Source organism: Carassius gibelio, chromosome B18 (genome assembly GCF_023724105.1).
Source record: "Carassius gibelio isolate Cgi1373 ecotype wild population from Czech Republic chromosome B18, carGib1.2-hapl.c, whole genome shotgun sequence".
NCBI classification, from domain to species: domain Eukaryota; kingdom Metazoa; phylum Chordata; class Actinopteri; order Cypriniformes; family Cyprinidae; genus Carassius; species Carassius gibelio.
The window spans coordinates 5388847-5412740 of NC_068413.1; the positions used below are offsets into that span (position 1 = coordinate 5388847).

The 23894-nt window shown below is 37.0% G+C and overlaps 1 protein-coding gene across 10 annotated transcripts in view; it reads left to right on the plus strand.

Moving 5' to 3' along the window:
- LOC127977121 (protein-methionine sulfoxide oxidase mical3a) overlaps window positions 1–23679 on the plus strand; it is a 65816-nt gene extending 42137 nt beyond the window's left edge. For 3 of the 10 annotated variants that reach the window (XM_052581814.1, XM_052581816.1, XM_052581817.1), the window contains 10 exons: window positions 4292–4369; window positions 4760–4873; window positions 5094–5176; window positions 5293–7153; window positions 7751–7845; window positions 10424–10531; window positions 10656–10749; window positions 20006–20105; window positions 21747–21820; window positions 21912–23679. In XM_052581814.1, the coding sequence (XP_052437774.1) occupies window positions 4292–4369; window positions 4760–4873; window positions 5094–5176; window positions 5293–7153; window positions 7751–7845; window positions 10424–10531; window positions 10656–10749; window positions 20006–20105; window positions 21747–21820; window positions 21912–22096 (2792 nt within the window). In that variant the 3' untranslated portion in view covers window positions 22097–23679. Of the gene's footprint in view, window positions 1–803; window positions 894–2220; window positions 2398–3118; window positions 3182–4291; window positions 4370–4759; window positions 4874–5093; window positions 5177–5292; window positions 7154–7750; window positions 7846–7936; window positions 8156–9004; window positions 9056–10423; window positions 10532–10655; window positions 10750–12018; window positions 12070–12741; window positions 12793–15473; window positions 15540–20005; window positions 20106–21746; window positions 21821–21911 lie in introns of all 10 variants that reach the window. The other 7 variants (XM_052581818.1, XM_052581809.1, XM_052581811.1 and 4 more) reach the window with 7 other exon arrangements.
- Window positions 23680–23894: the final 215 nt, after the last annotated feature.

A 23894-nucleotide genomic window follows, 5' to 3' on the forward strand; every position in this document is an offset into this window, starting at 1 on the left:
TGTTGTCTGCTGTCTCATATTCACACAGAACTTCTAAAATTAGATTTTCTCTTTGAGTATGAGTCTTTCAAAATGAAAAGTATAAGACAAAAGGTTTCCCAAGAGATTGCTTCAGCTCCTTGTACGCTGATATCTCATCAGTGAGACGCTGAATCATTCAGCTCTTCTTAACTTGTTCATACTAATGTGCCAGTGTTACTAGGCTTTTCAACCTTCTGCATTTTCAGATCTTTACGGCATCTCTGGCAAATGAACTAGTTTTCCTTTTCAAACTGTGTCTTGTATTCCTCTTTTATAAAAAGAACCTTTTATAACTTCCTTTGACAAACTTTTTATGGTGAAATCTAACAAATAGCTAAGGAGTAATTGGAGATGGACCTTTGAATTGTTTAAATTATCGAATTATGGAGCACCTCTCAACCAGTCACAATCATAGACTGTACAATACCATGGTATAATATTTTTTAGACAACAATATATAGTGTTTGTATTGTACTTCATATTACATAATTCCAAAGATTTGCCATATTTTGTCAGTTCATAGCTTTAACGCAATAAAATAAATAAATAAATAAATAAATAAATAATCAAGTCCACACTGTAGCTGATACTACTGATGAAGTCCTCAGTACTTCAGTCTCTGAATGTTATCGAAGGTTCCTTGTTCTGTGCATCATCCTGTTCTGTGACAATATTATTTTTCCCCTCATCTTTTGCCTGTCACTTGTCTCTTGATCCTCTGCTCCGTCTTTTCCATCTCTGTGTGGATGTGCTTGTGCTGGGGTAATTGTATGGGATGACAGCGGGAGAGTATTTCCCCTGGGACAGGGAGCTTCAGGCAAGTCTTTGGTTGGAGAATCTCACAAATGAAGAGGATACGGGTATATTTAAAGGTAGTGATGCCTGTGGATGCGTTTGGCTTTAGCAGACGCCAATACCTCATAACTTCACCAGTAACTAAAGAATTATTGTACTAACACTATTTGCCTGTGTTTCTCCTGCTTACTTCATCGTTTTTTTTTCTTTTTTTGTAGCTCTAGATGTGTTTTAATTTAATACATCTGTGAAGCTTTTACCATTAAAATAATTGTTAATTGCTTTCTTTTTCTGTAATGTTGTTTGGGGTTGAGATGGAGTGCATTCACACCACCTTGGTGTTTTGAATGAGATTTTTCAGGGTGTTTTCACACTTGCTTTGACAGTTTGGTCTGAAACTGAGCTTATGTCATTAACACAGAGTATCACTGTGAATACTAGCGGCATCTGTTTATCACTGTATCCGAGTAACAGGAAGAGAAGATGCTAGCGTATATGTTTTATTAATGATTTTGTTGTTTTACCCAACCTTAAAGGGATAATTCACCCAAAAATGTCACTGTGTATGACAGACTTCTATGGACATAAAGATATTTTGAAGAATATTTGTAACAAAACCATTTTGGTTACAATTGACTTGCGTTATATGGACAAAACAGACATTTCACATTTTCTTTTATGTTTCATGGAATAAAGCCATACAAGTCACACAGGTTTGGAATGAAATGAGGGTGAGTAAATGATGACAGAATTTTCATTCCTGGGTAAACTCATTTAGCACACAGAAAACAGCATAAGCATCTGATCTAAATGTATTGAATATAATGCATGCAAGAATGAATGAAATATCTGCGATGAGATGGAATGATAAATGCAATATAGGCCTACTTTAAGGAACAAATTGTTCGTCCTGGCTGTGATCCATACATAAACCATCACCCAGACTACACTTTCAAGCTGACTTGGACAAAGATTGCGGTTTCACGCCAGCTAAATGAACTGAACACTTACATCAAGTGTACTCAAGTTTGCACCAAACGGTTAAGTGTGAAAGCACCTGGAGATCTGATTGTTGCCTTTTAAAAATTGCTGTCATATATGAAGGAGCCTTTTCTAATGCATGCTACTTTTAGTATGTTCTGAGTCTGACTTGCCACTTTACGGTCTCTTCTAAACCATAATGTTCTCCTTTCTTTTTGTCTTCTTCAATGCGTCTGTCTGACTGTTTATGGCTGCTGAATCTCACTCTCACACTTTGCTGCCCATGGGGACTTTTTGTGGCCTGGACCTTTTTACTTTTCGAACAAATTGGATTTTCTGTTCCTGATGTGCTAATGGACTCGCCAATTAATCCTACAAAATGATTGTGTCACCTTAATGGCTACCCGTAATGCCACCATGCAGCTAGGAACCTGCAAATCCAGCAAGCCATACATCCAGTAGACCCTTTGGACATCCAGATAGACAACCACTGGGCATCCAAACATGCTGAGGGGCTGGTTGAGGGCCGCTCGATGTCACCCTTAGGCTCTCAGCCCTCGCTGAACAACACCCAGCTCACACAGCCCACCTCCTCCACAGGTAACCCCATGTGGAGGAGTCATACCTGGGCCCTGTGGCTTTTGGGGGGTAGTCAATAGTGCAGTTTACACCTGGTGTTAACATGCATCTCATATGTTTTTTTTGTGTGTGTAATTGGATTTCAGGAGTAAAATTTTTTTCAAGTTTGTTATTGGTCGAGATTGTATGTTTAATATGCATGCTCTTTCCTTTTTTAAAATTTAGATAGCCTTTGCCATAATCTGTTGTAGCACTTAAAGATAATCTTTAAAAAGACCAATCTAAATTTTAGTAGTAGTAAATCCCTGCTAGTATTTATTACTGTTCACTTTTGGCTGGATCACTCGAGATGAATGTTACCAGGTGTAAATGAGATTGTTGTATGTTTGATTTGCATGCGTGATCACTTTTCAATGTGAAATTTTATCTGGTGTCACCCACAAGAGGATTTAGCTTGCTTATTGTACTTTCTACAATCTTTTATCTTGCTTTAATACTTTTTATATATCACACTATGTCATTGCTGTGACATTATGTTGACCTTTTATGGGTTGAGAGATTTTTTTTCCTTATGTCTCACTTCATCAACATTGTGGATATTGGGGCATTGCTAACAAAGTGAATGCTCCTTTTTCTGTTAATTTATTTTATTTATTCTTGAATGTATGTGTTTTTATGTTTTTTGTGTTTGTGCATTTCATGTACTTTTCCCCATTCTCATTTTCCATTGGTTTACTTGTAGCCCCTTCCCATAAATCCATGCGTCATGAGGCTGTCAGAGCCTGGTTGGACTCGATGTCTGGAGGTAGAGAAGAAAACAAGTCCAGCAACTTATATTTAGTGCTAATACATACACACACCAGTGCATGGCAATACTATTAAACACTTAACACCACTGCAATCATTGTTGAACATTGATTGCATGTTAAAACATCACATGCAAATACAAGCTGACGCTACTGCATGCTGGAGTGGCGAGACGGTGTTTGGTGTGATACTGTAGCTCTTACCCTTCAGCTTAATCCAAACACACTGACTAATGCATGCATTTGACATGTTTCCTTAAGCATTCTTCTGAAATAATACAAATTATAAATTGTACTTAAAAGTAAAACAAGAGTACAAAAATGTTAAATAGTCATACACACAAGTTTTTGTTCCAGGATGCGTGTGGTGCATCTATGGAGGACACTAAGTGCTTGTTGACATAATTGCAAAGCACGTCACGTCAGCGCAAGGCCACAGAGAGGTCAAAACCAAATATAACTAAAAACATTTCAGAGTATTTCTGTGGTTCACAGAGATGACACATAGAAGATAAAACAGCCTTGAGCCCGTCACAGATGTACAAGAAGGAAATAGAGTGGAAAGGTTGCATACTATTCTGAAGCCTGCAAAAAATCTACTCAAGTTCAGAACTTTTGTCTGCATTATATCTTTAAATGAATTAAAAAAGTGGTGGTATGTGGTTGGGGGTGTCTAAGCTAAGTCTCCCTCTTTATGTTCAGTTTGGTGTCATTGCATTTCATTCACAACTCTTTACTCACTCCTCCTCAACAGCTGGTGATTTTGAGCCCAATCCATTTGTATTGCAAATGGATACATGCATGTGTTTAAATACTAATACCATTTGTTTATTTCTACATTTTGTCATGTGCACTCATTGTATGTTTACTTTTAATGTTCCCTCAAGACAATTGTTTATTAGCTACATGATTGATGCATTCTGTGCTTTTTTCTTTTTTTCTTTCTTTTTTTTGCACACGTTATTCATTATTTAGCTGTTTAGTGTTGCTTACACCATCTGCACATTGAAGGTCTTCTAATAGTCATGAGTATAGTTTAACAGATTTTACCTTTTATTTAGAGTTTTGCCCAACAAATTCAGCTTATTTTTCTTCTCCTGTGATCCCAGAGCCCTGTGAAGAGGAGGATGACCCAGAAGCAGAAGCAAGCAGTCCTGACTTTGAGCCAGGCACTGAAATAGATCAAGGTTTGTCAAGTCCATTTTTCTATTTACTTGCTGTGATATCATTATGACTTCAGAAAGGTTACAGAGTTAACTTAATTAATCGATAACTCCTTTCCTAAATATAATTAGGTTAACAGACTTGACATTTGAAGATTGTTCTGTGCTGACAAATATACAATAAGTTAGTTACTTTTAGTTGTCCTTGAAAGGTTTGTTTATAAAAAGCTTTCCCTTTTTGTAATATATTTTGATTATTTAAGAAGGCTAAATAGAGTTGACACAACCTGCTGCTTTTTTAATAATACATTGTCTACAGAAATTAATATAGACAACATGGTTACTTTTTAAAATATATATTTCCATGTATTTTAAACTGGCTTTCACACTGTTTTAATTTGTTTAATGTCATAGAGGACATTCCCTTAGATGCAGAGGCTGAAGCTTGTTCACATTGTATAGATGAAATTGTAACGCTTCCAGTGGATAATGGCAAAGCAGAGAGCCAGGAACATGTTTCTAACACTGGTAATCAGAACCTCATCATAATCATATAAATCCATGCCTTTTCCGTTTCTGTTTGAGACTGATGATTGCAAATGTTCATGCACTTGCATAACTTGCGTCTCTGAACACATTACATCAATGCCTTGCTTCATAATTACACAGGAATTGATGATTAAAATCTAAAACACAAGGGATTTTTGATGTCCATCAATGTTTTGGCTAATTTTACTTTTCCTCACAGAGAAGACATCTGCAAATCCAAGGGAGTTGATTGTGGACGTCGTGCTGTCTCCAATCCAAAAACCTGCTTTACCCATTGAAGAGGTAATATGAGGTTGTGGGATCAAAATGTCTCCGACCTCACTTTTTTGCTTGGTATTTAAAATTATAAAAGCCACTGCATACTATAATATTCTACCATTCCTTTTCTCTTTCTACAGAGGAAAGAAGTCTCTCCTGTAATTCTAGTTAAATCTCCAGGTGCCCGTTTTTTCCCTGAGCCCTATCTACCTGATAATGTCAAATCGAATGTTCCCCTTGATGCTGAAAGTCGCCATTCTCCTGTTACTCAAATTGTTGCGCCATCGCCCATCTGTTCCCAACCTGTTTCACAACCAGAGACTGCGAATCCCAAATCTCCTGTCCAGCCCGAGCCTTGTGCCTGTTCTCCAACAGGTAATCCTTTATCTCCAATATGTACTCAATCACAACCCTGCCATGAGCCACCCTCAGCCCTCTCCACAAGCTCCCCTGTCAGGACTCAACCCGCCCCAGCAGTCACTTCCACTCCTTTGGCTAAGCCTGCTTCTGAGAAGAGAACCAATGAACCCTTGAAAGATTCAGTGCTTGAGGAAACCCCTGTCAGGAAAACCGACCTCATTGAGGAGTTCTGGTTAAAGAGTGCAGAGATCAGAAAGAGTTTAGGACTCACTCCACTGGATCGAAGCAGAACGACAGTGGAGAAGAGCATTGTGAGAACTCCAACGTCTGAATCATCATCTCCAAAGTCTTACTCCCCAGAGGACTTTTCTGAAGAACTGAAGCCTACTTTCACAGGCCGTTCTATAATACGCAGGATTAACATTACCTTGGAGGGTCAGGTTATATCTCCCGTGGAACCTAAGAGTAATGGTTCTGAGAAGAAAGACTTGAGCAGCAGTTCTGGGTTGGGTCTTAATGGAAGTGTGACTACCAGTCAGACAGCAGCTAGTGACAGCTACAACAATTCTGATTCTACCATGCTAACCCCTCCTTCCAGTCCCCCACCTCCTCCACCTGAGGAGGAGACAGCTTTGCTCCAAAACAGAAGGCCTCAGGTGTCCTGGGACAATCTCCTTGAAGCCACAGAGGAACCTAAACCTGAGACTCCACCCTCTAAACCGAAGACTCCAGTTAGTCCTCCTCAACCAAAACCAGTCACGGCTCCAGTTCCACACCCTAGAACTAACCCACCTGTTGTTATGAGGGTAAAGGAACCAAATAAACCATGCCGTGAAGAGGTGAGAAAGTCTTTTGTTGAGTGTGTAGAAGAGATACCATTTGCTGATGACGTTGAAGACACGTATGATGACCGCACTCCAGACAATGGTCTGGAAAAGTTTTACACCCCACCAACCAGCATGGTCAACCGGGAGAAACCGCCTTTGCACTTGGCGCTGGCAATGGAAAACGGCAAGCCTAACATAACTGATGGAGTTTCCCGGACAGCAAAGGTTTCCCAAGATTTTTCTCCAGAAGCCAAAGAGATTGCAGAAGAGCGAATGCGGGCACGAGAAAAGTCTGTGAAGAGCCAAGCTCTGAAGGACGCCATGGCCAAGCAGCTTACTAAGATGAAAGAATTGGATGCTGCCAAGGGTGCTGTGGCAAAAGCAGCCTGGAATGTTCCTGAGCCAACAGGGAATAGCAAAAAGCAATCAAACACAACCAAGGACTCTGCAGTGAAGGCTTTGGAGTCCAAAAAGCAGACCGACATACTACCTGACCGTGTCTTCACCACACCGACCAGTAAGAACGTGGACAGTTCGGTCACATCTTCAGAAAGCTCAACAGGGGGCAAAAGCAAGAAGCGCAGCTCACTGTTTTCTCCACGTAAGAACAAAAAAGAAAAGAAAGCCAAAAATGAAAGGCTCTCTGGCACAGAAGAGACTCCACCCAAACACAAGTCCCTGTGGAAGGCGGTGTTCTCTGGCTACAAGAAGGACAAAAAGAAGAAAGACGACAAGTCATGCTCAAGCACATCTTCAAGCTCTACAACTACAGACTCTGGGAAGAAGAAAGAATCACCACTGGACAGGTCCTCAGGTCAGCTATAGGTTTTTCATTTAAACAGCTCCCCCTTTGTCAGAATTTATCCTTCTCTATGCTAGCTCTGTTCCAGAATCTAGTGTGAATCCTAAATAGCCAGCTCCTTTTCAAGACCGCATCATAAACTTAATTGAACCTCAATAGTGACCGGTGGTTGGATTCAACTCGCAAATTATTTAATTGGAGTCTACTGTTAGCATATTGCTAAGATAATGTTGTGAAACAAGCATGGAAAAGTACATTGCACAAGATATTGTGTAAATTATTATTATTTTAATATATATACATTGAGCTAGTATTATTAGTACTCCATGGTGTTGATTGAATAATTTGTTGCTCTATTATCAGCGTCTTGCCTCATCCAAAAAATTTAATGTTTCCATTAATTGTCACAGTGCAATCTGGGTTTCCCTTTTTTCACACTAAGTATATTTGTGATGCCACTTTATAATTTGGTGACCAGTAAAACGGCTCACTTCAGATGCTAATGGGTTTCGTTAAAATCTTACAGAATGTTTATGGAACTTACTTTTTTTCACCCAAGTATCTTTCAACTGGTTATTTAGGAAAGTTCTCTCTAATTTACTGATGTAGATTTAGGTCTGAGGAGAAATCTCAGCTTTTCTGAGGACTCTGATCTCTCCTGTGACGATGTTTTGGAAAGATCCTCTCAGAAGTCCAAGGGTGATGTAAGTATATCATATTTTTTTCATTTGAGTCAAATGTATGTTTTGTTTTTCTGTAGTCTTAAATTTGAATGAAATCTTTTACTCTTCACAGCACAATATGGACCTGTTTGACTTGGTATCAGATTTGAAAAAAGAGAGAATTAAAGAGGAGAAATCCAAAGAGAAGGATAAGGACAGGGTGAGGGGAAAAGGAAAAAGAGTAACAGAGAAGGGCAAGGAAAGGTTAAAAGAGAGGGAGAATGAAAGAAGAGTCAAAGAAAAGATTGTGAAAATGAAGGATGTGCAACAGGAGAAAGGACAAGAGGAAGAGGTATTTGTGATGTGTTGCACAGCAGCTAGAAGCTACTGGGTTTCAGAAAGAACATGAATGCAACACGATGCTCAAAAAAAAAAAAAAATTATTAAAACATATTGAACAGCATTCTGTTTCATTCATAACCTGTTAGAAATTAAGTATCTTTTGTCTTGCTGTGTTTGTGTGACGGTGAATAGAGCGTGTAGAAGAACAAAAAATCATGGTGTCCATCAGAATTCATAGAATAAGTTATAGTAGGCATTTTAGAGTGCAGTGTTCATCTGGCTTTCATAACTAGTCTAGTTGTGCATATAAAGCTGTTCTCGTGACACAGGTAGTTTGTGGTGGTGTTGTTGTTGCTGTTATTATTGTTGTTTTTTAAGTGTTCTGTTTGTCCAGATTATGATTTTTTTTTTTTTTTTTTTATTATTATTATTTAAATTTAGTGTTGTGGTTTCTCAAGACAAATTTTCCTTTGGTTAAGTCACTGATGCAGTAATGTTTTAGTATGTACTCTTACCCTCTATCAAGTCTTTTAGGGTAATCTTTTAGTCCAAAAGGTCCAAAATTAACTTTTTGCCACACTTGCAAATGATGGGTTTTTTTTTGTGGGGGGGTAGGTGGGTTAATATTTCATGTACTGTCTATGAGAATAATTTTGGTTGGCAGATGTTAATTTTGGACCCTGAGTGTAAATGCGTTGCACAAAACACGGTCAAGTTAATTTCTACTTTTGCACTCATCCCAGCATCCTTAAATGTTAAGTCTTGTGTTTGTGTGTTGCCGTAGAATCCTGATTTTGTTTTTGTACATTAACCATTCTAATCGCATAATATTTGTTTTTCTTTAATTTATTTTTCTAAGTCTGTTTATGTACCTCATGCATTGGCGTTCAAGAGATCGTATGCCACAAAGGTAGTGTGTTCATTCATTCCCATTGGTCTAACCGTTTTACGCATGTCATATCACACCGTCAAGCCTAACCTCTTATTGTTGGTCAGAGTATGTTTGCTTTATTGTGTTACTAACCGTTTTCTGCGGCATGGTGAAGGCTAAAGCGCCCCCTTTCTGCTGGAGGATGTTACTGTATCACATGACATTTTCAAAAGGCTTTCTGGCTGTTTACCTGCATACTGTTTCTATTGTGTACCTCACTGGTTTACATGCAACTTGTTTTTCTTTCATAGCTTCTACTATACTTTCTTAAAGAATCTCTTCAGTCAATATTTTTTTCCATGTCTAACTTATACTTTATTGCAATTTATTGGCTGTGTGCAATATATCACTGACTACGTTTACAAGCTGTTAAAATTCGGGTTATGGTCGGGTTAAGGTCACTATTTGGGTTTCTGAAACATTCGGGATAACCTGTTTACATGCGTGAGCGGAGAGAGTTACTCCTGTATACATGGAACGTGTAATCAGTCGCCAATATCACGATGTAAACGACGACGCACGGTTAGCGTCTGGACGTAAGACGCAATATGCCATGTAATTTCCGATTCTTCTTCCTGTATCCAAAGACTCAAAAGACCAAGATTCCTTGCGAATAGAACATGTGCAGAACACACATTTTGATGGGGATATGCCGAAACGCATTTACAAGACCAAGTATTTGGGTTAGAAAAGGGGTACCCCAGGTATAATATCCCGGTTTTTAAAAACCAGGATATGAGCATATCCGGGTTTTTGCCGGTGTTTACATGGCCGTGCGCGACCGGGTTATTGCTAATATCCCGGTTTTGAACGTGTTATTGGCTGCATGTAAACGTAGTCACAGAAACACACCAACATCTATCTATCTATCTAGTCTTCAGATTTAAAGTTTGAGTTATTTTTATTTTTATTTTTTATTAAATTGAGTCAATTTTTTGTGCAAATTTTAGCTTTAGTAAATGTGTGAATTGTATTTTTTTAATGGAGAATGGAGTACTTAATATACTGAATAACTTAAGTGTTTATTTGTTGAATTTCCAAAAAGACGCACACTGTACCATTATTGTGATAAGTTACTTGTACTGTGATATGCTTGATTATTATGACTTGATTATACTATGACTTGATTATCTAGAGGTGCTTTAGAATTGTAAGTCAGAAATACTTCAGTCTGTTGTGGTAGTTGTGTAGCTTTGACATTAGGCTTTGTCTTAGACTCTGCTGTAGTCTTCTATTACACAAATCCCTGCCGTAGACATCCATGTGATGCCAGACAAGGATCCATCTACAACTGGCCTGGACATAGTTTACAGAGCACTGGATCTGATTTTTAATTTCCTGTTGCAGAAAACATACACGGAAGAGGAACTCAATGCCAAGTTGACAAGAAGAGTACAGAAAGCTGCACGGAGGCAGGCCAAGCAAGAGGAGCTCAAGAGACTCCACAGAGCCCAGGTGAAAGCATACTAATGACTTTTTCACACAAGGTTGTCAGAAAGCTGAATTTCCGCCATTAGCTTGCAGAAGAATAGAGTGTGAAATTAAAAAATTAACTAGAAGCTGCTTTTTGATTCCTCAGATCATTCAGAGGCAGCTGGAGCAGGTGGAAGAGAAACAAAGGCAGTTAGAGGAGAGAGGTGTCGCCGTGGAAAAAGCATTGCGAGGGGAAGCAGGTATTTCTCTCTTTCAGTCTCTCTTTATTCCTCAGATGAGCTGCTAGGGCTTAAAGCCGTGGAGCAGATCTGCATAACTCATCCTTTTCTATGTAGTTATATTTTGACCTTTAGGTCAGGGTTGCTTGCCGTTTTTTTTCTTTTCTTTTCTAGTTCTAGCTTCAAACTACAGTGCTGAGTTTATGCATCATTTTCCATGAGATTAAAAGCATTTTGTTAACTTGGGTTAGTTAGTATTCTTAGTATGGATAGTAAAGTAATTCCTTTTTTTTTTTTTTTTTTATACATGAATCTTGCTAGAAGCTTTTATATCATTACTAAATTCATATCACTCTGTTGGGTTCCACACTGACATAACGTTAGAATTACATTCAGAATCCCCATGATTATGGAAAACCTGGATATGTCAGGGAATTTTAAAATTGTGATGTCCAGGCCTGGAATAGGCAATTATAATTATTAAAAGCTGGAAAGACATGCCACAATCATAGACATTTTGGTAGTGAAGATTTTTTTTCTAGTTATGCTCCACTCTAAATAATTCATATGCCAGAATTGCTTTTTGAGCTCTCCAGTTGAGCTGCAAATGAATCAAGGCATATGTCATTTTCCTGGACACATTTTTACATTTTAAAGTTTTAAGTTATTTAAATCTACTAAGTCCAAGGGTTTGTACCTGACATACAATTGTATCTGCCCCTGCAATCTCAATTCTAAATCCCTATTCACTAGAAGGGTCTTCAAGAGTATTTTAAAGTCTTTATTTGAAAATGCTAATTTATGTGTATATATACATATATTAGAAAGATTTTTTTTTCTCCAAATACTGCAGAAAATATTGCAAAAACTGCAGTATATAATGCTTCTAATAAATTAGATAAAGGAATTGCGACAATTGTGACAATACCACTGCTGTTCTTTGATTTCATGTTTTCTGCATTCAATTGCACATGACAAGCTAGCAATAATTAGCATGTTCCTTTTGATGGGTGCTACAGTAACAGCTGAGAGAATTACTAGAATCGATTTCCTTATTCGATTCAAAGAAAATGGGTTCCTGTTGCAAAATGTGAACAGATAATATTAACACAATCAAGTAGCTGTAGCTGTAACAAATTAAAATGTATGAAGTTGATTTGTAATTTCCAGACAGGCAGTAAAAGAAAACCTCTGAATTATGGCCTCCTCTCTCACCTCCCCCTCTCCCCTCCATCCCATCTTTTAAATCTAGTGTTTCTTAATCTCTTTTTATCCTTTACTCTCTCTAAGGGTTGTATAAAGGTTCTAGTGTTAGTCCAAAACAGCGTAAGAGGCGCTCAGGTATCCATGGTGAACTCTAGTAGTTGTTGTAGTCGTCTCGGCCTATCGTGCCATTCTCATGCCGAACATCATCTCTCCTGGTCTCTCCTCACGTGTGTCTCAACTGCATGCCCCGTCAATCCGATCACGCCAAACATAGATTTGTATGCTGCATCACTGGATGTGAAATTAAAAACAATATTATAGACTGTTTCTTTGGTTTTGGATCTATATTATTCCGTTTTGTGAATCCTAAAGCATCCCAAGCTACAGTAAATGCTATATTCATGTTTTGTTGTTTAGCATAACACACATTAACAGGCTGTACAGATAATCTGTAGCATTTAGGGTTAAAATGCCTGCTATATATTGAATAAAGGGAGCTTTAGTTACGTAGATAGGCATTTAAACAAGGGTTTTAGATAGATAAAGATACTCACACTCCAGAGTCTGATGTGTCCCTTGTGGCAGAACACTGCAGTTCAACAAATCTATGTACTCATCTACCATAACAGGACATGCAATATAAATACAATTAACTAACTACATGTTTACATGCCAAATAACAAGTGTGTTGAGTGTGTATTCGGCATATCTTGTACTATGTGAGCGTGTGTGTTTGTGTGCAACATATGCATGACTTGAAGCTACTGGCTGTGTGTGCAGTAACATTTTTCTAATATATCCTTATAGACTATTGGGGAGAGTCTAATTACAGTGAGATCCTGGATTTGCATCTGGGCGGTATGTATTTCAAATCTGTTGCTTGAAATGGACTAACATCTAACGCGCTCTCTTTTCCCCCTGTACTTACCGAGTCTTCTTTTGCCTAAATACTGTCATTTTATCCTGCTTAATGTTCACTTTATGTAATTTATAACATTTATGAAATGCTTATAGTTTTTTATAGTTTTTATTTTTTTTTCAGATTTTTTTAAATTCATATTTTAAGAATGAACTATAATTAGTTGTCATTTATATTTTCTTTCATATACGTTTCGAATTTTTTTTGATTTTATAATTTTTTTTAAATGTTACACATAAGCAATTATATAATCATTTAATGTATTTTTTTTTTTTTTGTTTTTTTTTTTTTTTTTTGTGACAATCATAGGAATCAAAGCAAAAATATATTATTTCGTATCAGTTTTTACCTAAAGATGGCTTGCTTGCAAATAGCCCTGGCATTACATTTGCTTTCGGTTTTAATCTTAGTTTTCAAACTAAAAATGTGCTATTAATATACAACAGCATCTGAAATAGGAAATGCTTAAACAATCAAATAAAAGTTTGCAGTCCTGATTAAGCACCTCCCCTCTAGCCTTTTGTAAAGCCTATGGCTGTCTGCTTTACCCACCAGCACATTAGCTTTAATATTTTCCACCCATACCTGCTCAGTTGCATAGGGGCCCCGGGCCCCTAGAGATCCCAGTGTTCAGAGCATCATTCCTCATTGCGATTGATCCCATCATGTGTGGCTCATCTTCACTGCGTTCCCTGACCTTATATCTCACGCTGTGGATCTGTTGAGTGCTTGTTTGAATGAGTGTATTGTCTTGTGGCGTTTCATTGATCAGACTGTGAAGTTCCAGGCAGGCCATGCCGAGATCACGCACGCAGACAGGAGATCGAGTGGAGCACTGTCTGTCTGTTTTTTTTTTTAAAGGACATTGAGGCATTGTTTAAACCATCTTATGAATCTTTTTCAATGCAACAAGATTCTTAAATGTAGCATGCCAAAAATCGAATGCAGTGTTACAACAAGGGTTATTTTAGGTGGTAGTCTTTACGTATGCTATGAAATAGTATTGTTTAATTAGGAAACCCAGGTAAGTAAAACATATTCACATTTTATAAACGTTCTAGTAAATTGTCTCAAGACGTTGATGGAAAATTTTTTTATCCAAAAGCAAGCTAAATTCATCAAAGTTAGGATGACTTCTGTTTGGCGTTTTAATGCTGCAACCCCATAATTGCTTCTTGTGGCTAAATTTTCTTTCATTTTTTGTAACAGTTGCACAGAGATTAAGTGGCTAATATGCGAGCTGTTCGCTTGGATTGATTTTCCTGTGAAAGTGTTTTTTTTTTTAATCATAAACTATTTGGTGGCAGACCTGCTAACAGTTGGAGGATTTCTTGTAATCCGAGCCCAAAAACCCTTTGCATAATTACTGTCAGCATTCTTAGGCCTAAGCCATCTCTTGGCAGGAAAACTTGGTTGTCTTATCCAAAGCAATATAGTTGTCCCCATTCTTGTAGCCAATTAAATAAAACTTTTGAAAGCTTTTGTTGATTTCTGTGTAACTTTGCATCAGTGTGCGTTTGTTTACGGCCTGTTTCCCATGGGTTGTTTCCATGCATGTCTGCATAAGAATGTGAGCTTGTTGCTTTTCATGGATAATTAGTTCCCTGATTCTTCCCATAATTGCACAGGATGAGCCAGCGATATGAGATGATGCGATTTAAGACAAATACTCTGTACATGTTAGATTGAAACGGATCCTTTCAATGAAATGCCCTTTTTAATGTTTATTTGTGTTGATGAGGTCAGAATATGGGTCACTTATGTAGAATAGGAAACTGAATATGTCCTCAGCCTCCACATAAGACGGTGTTGTAGAAGTGCTGATTTAGTTTCTGAATGCAGACGAGGTTGCAGTCAAGCTTTCAACAGTTGCGTTGACAAACTCCTCTGTTGTGAATTACATGACATCTCATCCAATTGGTTCAGCATTTTAAAGACTATTCTGTCTTCCCAGCTTTGCAGAGCATTGGGAATTGTACAAGGATCTGCCTTTTAATTTATTCCACTGGTGAAATCCTTTACTCTGGTGACATTCATTTGACTTTTTTTTTTTTTTTTTTTAGGTTTGACACTTAGCATATAGATTTATTTCCACATTAGATGTAGTGAGAGGATTGAGAAATCCAGGAACATCCCCAACGATTATATAATAATTCAACCTTGGCTCTTAAAATCCAAATTTTCTAGACCTCACTTTCAGGAGAGCTAAAGCTGCATACTGTACTTCTTTGATGTAGCCCGTGCAAACATTAGGCTTGCTCTAAAGTCACCACTTATTTGTCCCCAGTAGTACACAGAAGGAAAAGTTCAAAGAGTAGCTTGATATTTCACCTCTCTTCCTCAGTTCATTCATGTTTGCGCTCTGTTCTGTGTCGTTTCCCCCCAATATGTTGCATCGCACTGCTGCTTTGAGTTTCTCCCCAGAGTTCTTTCTCTCCCCAGAGTTCTTTCTCTCTTTAATTTTGCTCCTCACTTTTTTTCTCTTCCACATCTCTTTCTTGATTTCACCCTTCTGGTCACCTCCACCACTCTGCTCACTCTCTCTCTCTCTCTCTCTCTCTCTCTCTCTCTCTCTCTCTGCTATCTCTCTCTCTCACATTTCTATCCTGTGTTGTGGAAGTTGAACCCTATGTCGGGACCCCTCGTCGAAGAGCCCTGTACCTCTGCCCCTGCTGTGCCCCTAAAGGTAATGTAAACCCCGTCATGTTTGCCGCCGGCCAGCAATGTTACTATAACAACATGGCCAGCGGCATCACTTTGACAATCCACTGGACCTGTGGAGTATTGCTTTTGCCCTTACAACTACAAAGTCTACTCCTCTCCCCTGCCCATGTGTGTCCAGGCTTAGTGAGTTTCCCCCAGCAGATTGCGTGAGTGCTTCTGATGTACAAACACAAATTTGTAGCAGCAGTAGGGCTGGATGATATTTTAAGGCCTCTTGCCTAAAATTAATGTATTTTCTGTAAAATGTTATAAGACTGATATTTGGTTTTATTTATTATTTAAAGCTGCAGTAGGTAACTTTTGTAAATATATCTTTTTTACATATTTGTGAAACCTGTCATTATGTCCTGACAGTAGAATATGAGACAGATAATCTGTGAAAAAAATCAAGCTCCTCTGGCTCCTCCCAGTGGTCCTACTGCCATTTGCAGTTACGTACCGCTCCCGGTAAGAAACAACCAATCAGAGCTGCGGTCTGTAACTTTGTTTGTGTTCAAAATGTAGAAAAAGTTATATAATAAGCGAGTACACCATTAATCCATTGTCCAAACCGTGTTTTTAGCTTGTCCTGAATCACTAGGGTGCACCTATAATAAGTGTTTATATTCGGACTATTTTAGATTGCTTCGGGGATACCGCGGCGGAGTAACCCAGTACCTTTGTGATTCTTCATAGACATAAACAGAGAGAAGTAGTTCCGCATACGATGTTCTTCCGCAAGACGCAAGCAATTCTGTTTATTAACCGCTAGAGCGCCAAAAGTTCCCTACTGCAGCTTTAATGTGTTTTAATATATGTTAATATTTTATGTAATAATTTATTATTTGCATTTGATTGGCATTTTTTATTTAGTGGTGGTATTAATTAGAATTATACCTAAAGAAAAAAAATCATTTTTTTTTTTTAGCAAAATTCTTGCCTAAACGCTTGTTTGCATTTGCCTTTGGCATTACATGTACTTTCGGTTTTAATGAAATGAAACAAAACAATAAAATGTAGCAGCACATATCCAAAATGCTTCAATAGTCAAAAGTAGCTAGGTGTAATAGATGCAGCATATTTTATTTTATGTAGTTGCCAACAGATTAAATATGCTTTAAGCAAGAAGCAACATTTGAATTTTTTATGCACAAAAATAATAATTAATTAATTAATTAATTAATTATTATTAATTGTATAATTAATTAATTGTAACAAACAAGAATACTATGCATTTCATTTTGAAACTTGTGTATGTGCCATTCAAGGATTTTCATGAACCGTTAAATCCCAAATAAAGTGTTAAATCAGTATTTGAGTCAGGAAATTTTAAAGAACTGATTCAGGAGTGTTGATCAAATTTGCCCTCACTGTCAGAATGGTATGCTATTAAAATTCTATATAGTCAACAAAAGCCACACACGTGGTAAATGTTTAGTATATCACCCAGCCCTCAGCAGTAGCAGCATAGCTTTTGGTTTCACATATCAAGGATTTACTTTTATTTTCTCTACACTTATTCTAGACTTCCTAAAGAGGATACGCATTGCATGAAATGCGTTTTTAATTAGTACATTAGAGCAGACATGATACAATGACAGACTGTGTTTTTTGGGGGAAACTGCTCTGCTGACTATGAGTGTGAAGTTAACAGCATGATTGTCATTTGCTCTTCCCGAGTTCTAAAACTGTCAGCGTTTTACCTGTCCCAACCTCACAGCTCCTTTACAGAGCTGTATCATAGACTATATTCACTGTGTTCATATGTTTCCATAACACTGATTTGTTATGAAGGATAGCATGTGTTAGAGGAACACAATAGGAAAGTGAGGTCTCCAAACTTGGCAGTCTTTTTTATGTCTTTGTCATACCATACATTCAAATTTAAAGTCAACATGAGATTAAATTAAATTTTAGACTCTTGGACTTTATTCGAATGTTATTCCAAGGATTTATTTTTTTCTGCTTATCGGAATAATGACTTTATCTTTCCTTTTCTGATAAAACAATCAAGGCCAGTAGGTTGGGGAAAAATAATGTTGCACAAATTATTTATAAAGCTGTTGTTTTGTAAGTAATGCATTATTAAAAGACCTTCCAGCAATGCTTTAATTTGATTAAAATGTTTGCTTTAAATAGTGCTTATTTTTATTCCTGTTTGATTTAATAATAATAATGATGATGTGTTATTTTACATTATTATGCATTATATATAATGCATAAAAATATATAAAATAGTACTAATAATTTTATAAAATAATTACTATTACTGTTATATCAGGTTTCTGATTTATTTCATATTTAATATATTTGATATTATGTACAATGAGTTATAGGATTTAATGAATTTTAAATTGAGTTTTCTCTATATGTTGGGTTAAAATAACAGTATAAAAGTAAAATGGTAGCATAGGACATTTCATGTTGACTTTAAATGCAGCAGCACAAAATACAGAAGTTTGGCAACATTGTGTTTTTTGTCAGTTTGTAATCTGGTGTGTCTAACTATGCCTGTGTATAACGGTGCCCTTTTGGCACAACGTTAGCATGGCTGTTCTACGACTGTTCTAACTGTGGTTCTTCTTTCTCTGTTCCTCTTGGGAAAAGCATGGGGCTGAGTGTGGGTGAGGCCACTCACAGTGCGTCCCTCTGGATAAGTTTAGCCTCCCTGTCCTCTTGTCTCTGTCTCTCTCTGTTTTTATGTCTTAGGACCTCTACTTTGCCTCTGTGTGTTGAAACAGTCAAGGCCAGCCACCGCGAGCACAGCCTTTCGATTTATGTGTGTACTGTCTTTTTCCCTTTTTTGTTGCAAGAGCCGCCTCTCTGTCAGCTAAGTACGTCATGCTCCATCCAGGTTTGCCATGCGATGGCTCATCTCAGCGCTTGGCTTCACTTGTGTGTTTATGTATGTGCGTGTAAGGATGGGAGATGGGGTTTTCATAGATGTCTGGGACTGTACTAGCATGGGCTGACATGTAGTTGGTCCCACATGCAGCCGGTTGACAGTATTCTGCTTTGATCATGGACTTCAGCACATGCCATGAGGCTTTTTACCTCATGCAAACATTAGAGGAACGTGTAACTGCACTGCAGGTAAAGAATATCGAGTCATGAGCTCAGCCCAGAGCGCTTTTTAAAGGAATGTTCTAGGTTCAGTGCAAGTTTTATCTGCAAACTTTTGCCGCATAATGTTGATTACCAAAGAAAGTTATTTTGACTGGTCCTTTTTGTTTTTATAATAAGCAAAAATTGTAGCTGTGTTAAGGTACTTACAGAGGGACACTAAAATTAACAATAAAGATCAAAGCTATTTTAAAGCCGTTAAAAAGCTAGTGTGATATTAGTCATTTCTGTGTGGAATGTATCCAGAAATATAATAAATGACATTTATCTAGAGAAAATACTTTAATAAAAAAATATTTAAATTATTTGTGTACACGCGTCTCTCTCTGTGTGTGTGTATACAAAACAAACTAGATTTGTATTTATAATCTTATAGATTTATGTATTTTTTATTTTATATATATATATATATATATATATATATATATATATATATATATATATATATATATATATATAAGCAAAATACAGATTTAAGTTTTAATAAATTCAAAAATAGTATTATTTGAAATAGAAATAATGTATTAATTTCTTTATGGTCGATTAATTTAATGTATGCTAATTGAAAAAAGTAAAAAAAGAAAAAGAAAAAAACGCACCGACAACATCAAAAACTTTCGAACTGTCACATCATGTTATCTATACTTATTTATATGTATATATTATTTGTAAGAAATAATAATTACCAGTTAAAGTAGCTAAAGTTCTTGAGCAAAGATACAATGCTTTCTGAGAGGAGTCAAAATTAATTTGTCAATCAACAATTTGCCAACCTTGCTGTCAGTAGAGCTGAACTTGTAATGAAACTGGAACATTTCTTTATGATGTGCCATTATTATCGCCATGGCATTGGGCTAAAATGGTATACAGTTGGGTAACTTGCATCATTTTTTGGAGGAAACCTCCTTGGAGCAAGCTGTGGAACCCACAAAGGTAAAACCAAGTTTAGATGTTCACCTACGACATTCCCTTGGATTATTGGGTAACTCTCATAATTAATAAACGTAGTCTTGCAAAAGAAGATTTTAAAGTTTGAAGCAATATCCACTGCCTTGAAAAAGACCAAATGCCTCAGAAGTCCAGTCCGATCAGCATTGATCATGATATGCTGTCCAATCAGAAGCCATACCTCCACGCCATCCTCTGTGAACCCGGCTGGCTCGACCTCATCACGGTCTTCCACATTTCCACCCTACTCTTGCCCTGACAAAGACATCCTGGCTTGGCTGTCATCGCATTTGCTGTGTGGGTGTCTGTGTCAGGTCTGTGTGTCAGCGAGTGGTTAACTGCCAGGTTCCTCATGCTTCTCCAATGTGTTTCTTGCAGGAATGGGTAAAAAGGACGATCCAAAGCTGATGCAGGAATGGTTTAAATTGGTCCAGGAAAAGAATGCCTTGGTGCGCTATGAATCGGAGCTGATGATATTGTGAGTAGACGTCCAATTTAAGCTTCAATGCCCATTTCTCATTTCATAATGCTCTTTAATTTTTACTTCATATGTTTAGTCTATCTACATTAAGAACTTTTTCATACTATACAAAAAATAAATAAACCAGAGCAAATTTGATTTAGCTTAAAAAAAAAAAAAAACTTCTCAGTGTCCAAAAATCTATTACAATCAACTCATTAGGGCTGCACGATTAATTGAACGCGATAAACTTGGAACGCACATTTAGTCAGTAAAGCTGGTTCTGTGATTAGCAGTAAATCTCCATCACCTGCTTTCAGGTGGAGCAGCATTTACTACACAGAGCCGTAGATCTCTGACATCTATGCAAAATCGCATTCATAATCGCAGACAATATAATTGTAGGATCATGAAACCTACTAATTCGTTCGTGATTGACAGCTGTTTTTGTATCTTAGTGAACCATGGCTCTGTGTAGTAAATGCTGCTCCGTCTGAGAGCACGTGAAAATACCACATTTAATAACGTTTAATAACTCCAAATTCACTTCATAACATCAGTCGAGTGTTTAAAATAATTCCTTCTGTGAGATGATATGGCTTCTTAAACAGAATACTTAAGGCACACAATATTTCATTGTATTCTAAGCAGTGATAAAGGCGATGTCAATTAGCATTTCATCATAGATATTATAATTCTTATAATTTTCATCATAAGTATAAGATAAACCATATAATGCCATTGTCGTGTGTTTATTAGTCACGTTGAATCAATGAAAGCAGTTAACTTTTTTTTTTTCTAATATTAACGAACTCCAGTTTATTGTCTGGAGTCTGGATGATTTTATTTCATTGTACAAAAGGAACAAATGTCTTTTTAAACTAGAACGGATGGTCTCTAACAGGCAAAATTGCTGTAGGCAACGACATGGCACTGAAAGATTATACCAGATGCATTTATTTGATTCTGTTTGTTCTGTTTACATTGTGTGGATATGAGATGCAATTACATAGTGACTGCCTCAAATGCAATCAACTGTGCATCTTTGTTTGCAAAGATGAGCACCAAATGGCCCATACATTCAGACAAAAGACAGTTTCATCAACAAAATGCAAATTACAAAGAGACAATTTAATCAAGAAAAGAAGAACTGCTTGTGGGCTCTCCATATGGACATTTTTCAGTTATAGGCTGTATCATATTTTCATCAGCTCTGAAGTTCAGTCGGTCAGTATTGGATATGTAATCGTGTGTGTGCTTGTTTCTAATATTTTCACATTTAGATTTTTTCCCAAATGTAGAATCTTTAATACACATTATTTAATAAGACTTTAGAATGTAATCTTTAGCCTATCTCAAAATTAATAATGTTCATTTTAAGGTTGTGATGCCTGAATTCACCTGTATCATTTAAATTGTAGGAGTTGAAACTTTATTATTTTAATTTAGACAAAATAATTTTAGAATTGTCCATTTAGCAGATGGTTCCTTGATATCCATGTTACATTATCTTTGATCATCAAAGATAATGTAACATGGATATCAAGGAACCATCTGCTAAATGGACAAAGATTTTTCAAAATACTTCATACAATAGCAATAGTTTAACAGTCATTTGTTCTCTTCCATTTAATTCTACTCCCCCCTTCCTCTCTGCAGTGCTCGGGAGCTGGAGTTGGAGGACAGACAGAGTCGACTGCAACAGGAACTGCGAGAGCGCATGGCAGTAGATGGTACTTTGTATTCCAGTATACGCCTGATCATGTTTTAACACCAAAAAAAGTGAAACGCATTCTTCTTAAATCAATGTTTTACTCTCTGCAGACCATCTGAAGACCGAGGAGGAACTTGCGGATGAGAAACAGATTCTGAATGAGATGTTGGAAGTAGTCGAGCAAAGAGATTCTCTGGTGGCTTTGTTGGAGGAGCAGAGACTCAGGGAAAAAGAAGAGGATAAAGACCTGGAGGCGGTGATGCTCTCTAAGGGTTTCAACCTCAACTGGGTTTAACATAACAACGGCGAAATGCTTCTGACCTCCAGCGATTCCCAGTTTCACTGCAGGGAATGTAAAAAATTGCAGAAAGAATCGGTCTGTCTCCCACTTCGGTTTTACTGGGCATGTCAACAACGTTTACAAATCCACTCATGAGCATGATGATGATGTTTACGAGTTCTCCTGGCATGACTCAGCCAAGGCATTGGCTCTGTGCAAGATGTTCTCTCGTTCAGAATGGGAGAAAACTTCAATTAGCAGATATATTTAGATCTTTTTTTTTGGCCTTGAAAAGGGACATATCAATCCTGCTGACGTTGAGGAAGTCTGAGACTAATGATCCTACAGTACAAAAAGCCAGTCTTGTTTTTCAGAGAACGTCTGGTCAAACAACTCTTAACGTTTTCATGGGCAAAAGACGTTTGGATTTCCTATAATGCGTTTTCTACCTTTGACTACTGACTGAAAAAGTTCAGCTGTTTTCTCTCCCTTCGCACACTACTCTCCTGTTTAATATAACGCACTATTAGCATCAGACCTCCATGCAACAAATGAATGAAGTCTTCAGGTGTTGTTCACAGATAAGCATTTGATGGACTTCTGTAATCGTCACAGACACCTTTTAGTGACCGACACGTGTTGTGTTTGTAGCATCGACAATTGTACAATTTTAAAAGCTGTAAGTAGCCACCATATTAGAGATATTGTCTCGATGTTACGTACTTCACTGATGTTGGTTTCCATTTGTCTTGAATGGTGTTACCATACTTATATCCTAAAATCAGTTTACAATCATTTAGAATCTAGGAATATCTGATACTTGCACTATAGTTTACATAAAGCAGTGAGGTGTGTGTATATGTATAAGTATATAAACTTCCTCAGTGCAGATAGTTCATTAGAATATACATATACACCCAATATGCATTGATATACAATCAAATGCATTATGCATTTTGTTGGTTGGTCAGTGGTTTCAAGAACAGTTAAGGCACCCACAGCTTTTCGGACTTTTAGTATCAATGTGATGGAGAAATAGTGCCCAATTTCACATTTAATTGAAATTCACAGATTTGGAGCAACATGCCTTTTTTAACTTCTCATGCAACAGCTCTTCTCATCCATAGTTTTCTTATCTTTGCAGAGTGTGTTATTTATAATTGTCTTTGTAAAGTTTTATATCACATAAAATTGTTCCAGCACTGTCGACCGACACCAGTGCTGATTAACAGCGGGAGCTCGTAGTTATGCTCGAAACATCAATATTGCATATGAACATGCCTTTTTCCTAAGTGTATATTTAATTTTAGTCACCATTATGCTGTATAGATGGGCACAGATTTTTTTTCTTTCTTGTGAGTACAGATAACTGTGAATGAATACATACATATGGTCAACCATAGTTATTTAGACTGTAAAATGTTTGACAGATTTTATGGTATATTTATTAACGTGTGAAAACTGTATTATATGTAAAGTAAATGAATCCTAATTTTTAAAAATATGTTGGCTCTTGAAAATGCTTCATGTTGCTAATTTGCATATAGGGTATTGGATGTATGCAGAGGCAATAAAACAATGCAGTTGTTACAAATGAAGACTACTGTGCTCCAAAGGGTTTTTTTTCTACAGACATTTGCACTGCTTAATCTGCAGGCTTTATTCACATTGACGTTTCAAGTTTTTTTTTTTTTTTTTTTTTACATGTTGGTGGGCTTTCAAAAGCTGAACCATTAAGACTGTAATATTTGCATATGAATTTTGAAGTCTTAATTTGAAAAAAAAAAAAACACGTATATTTGTCTGTCTTGCA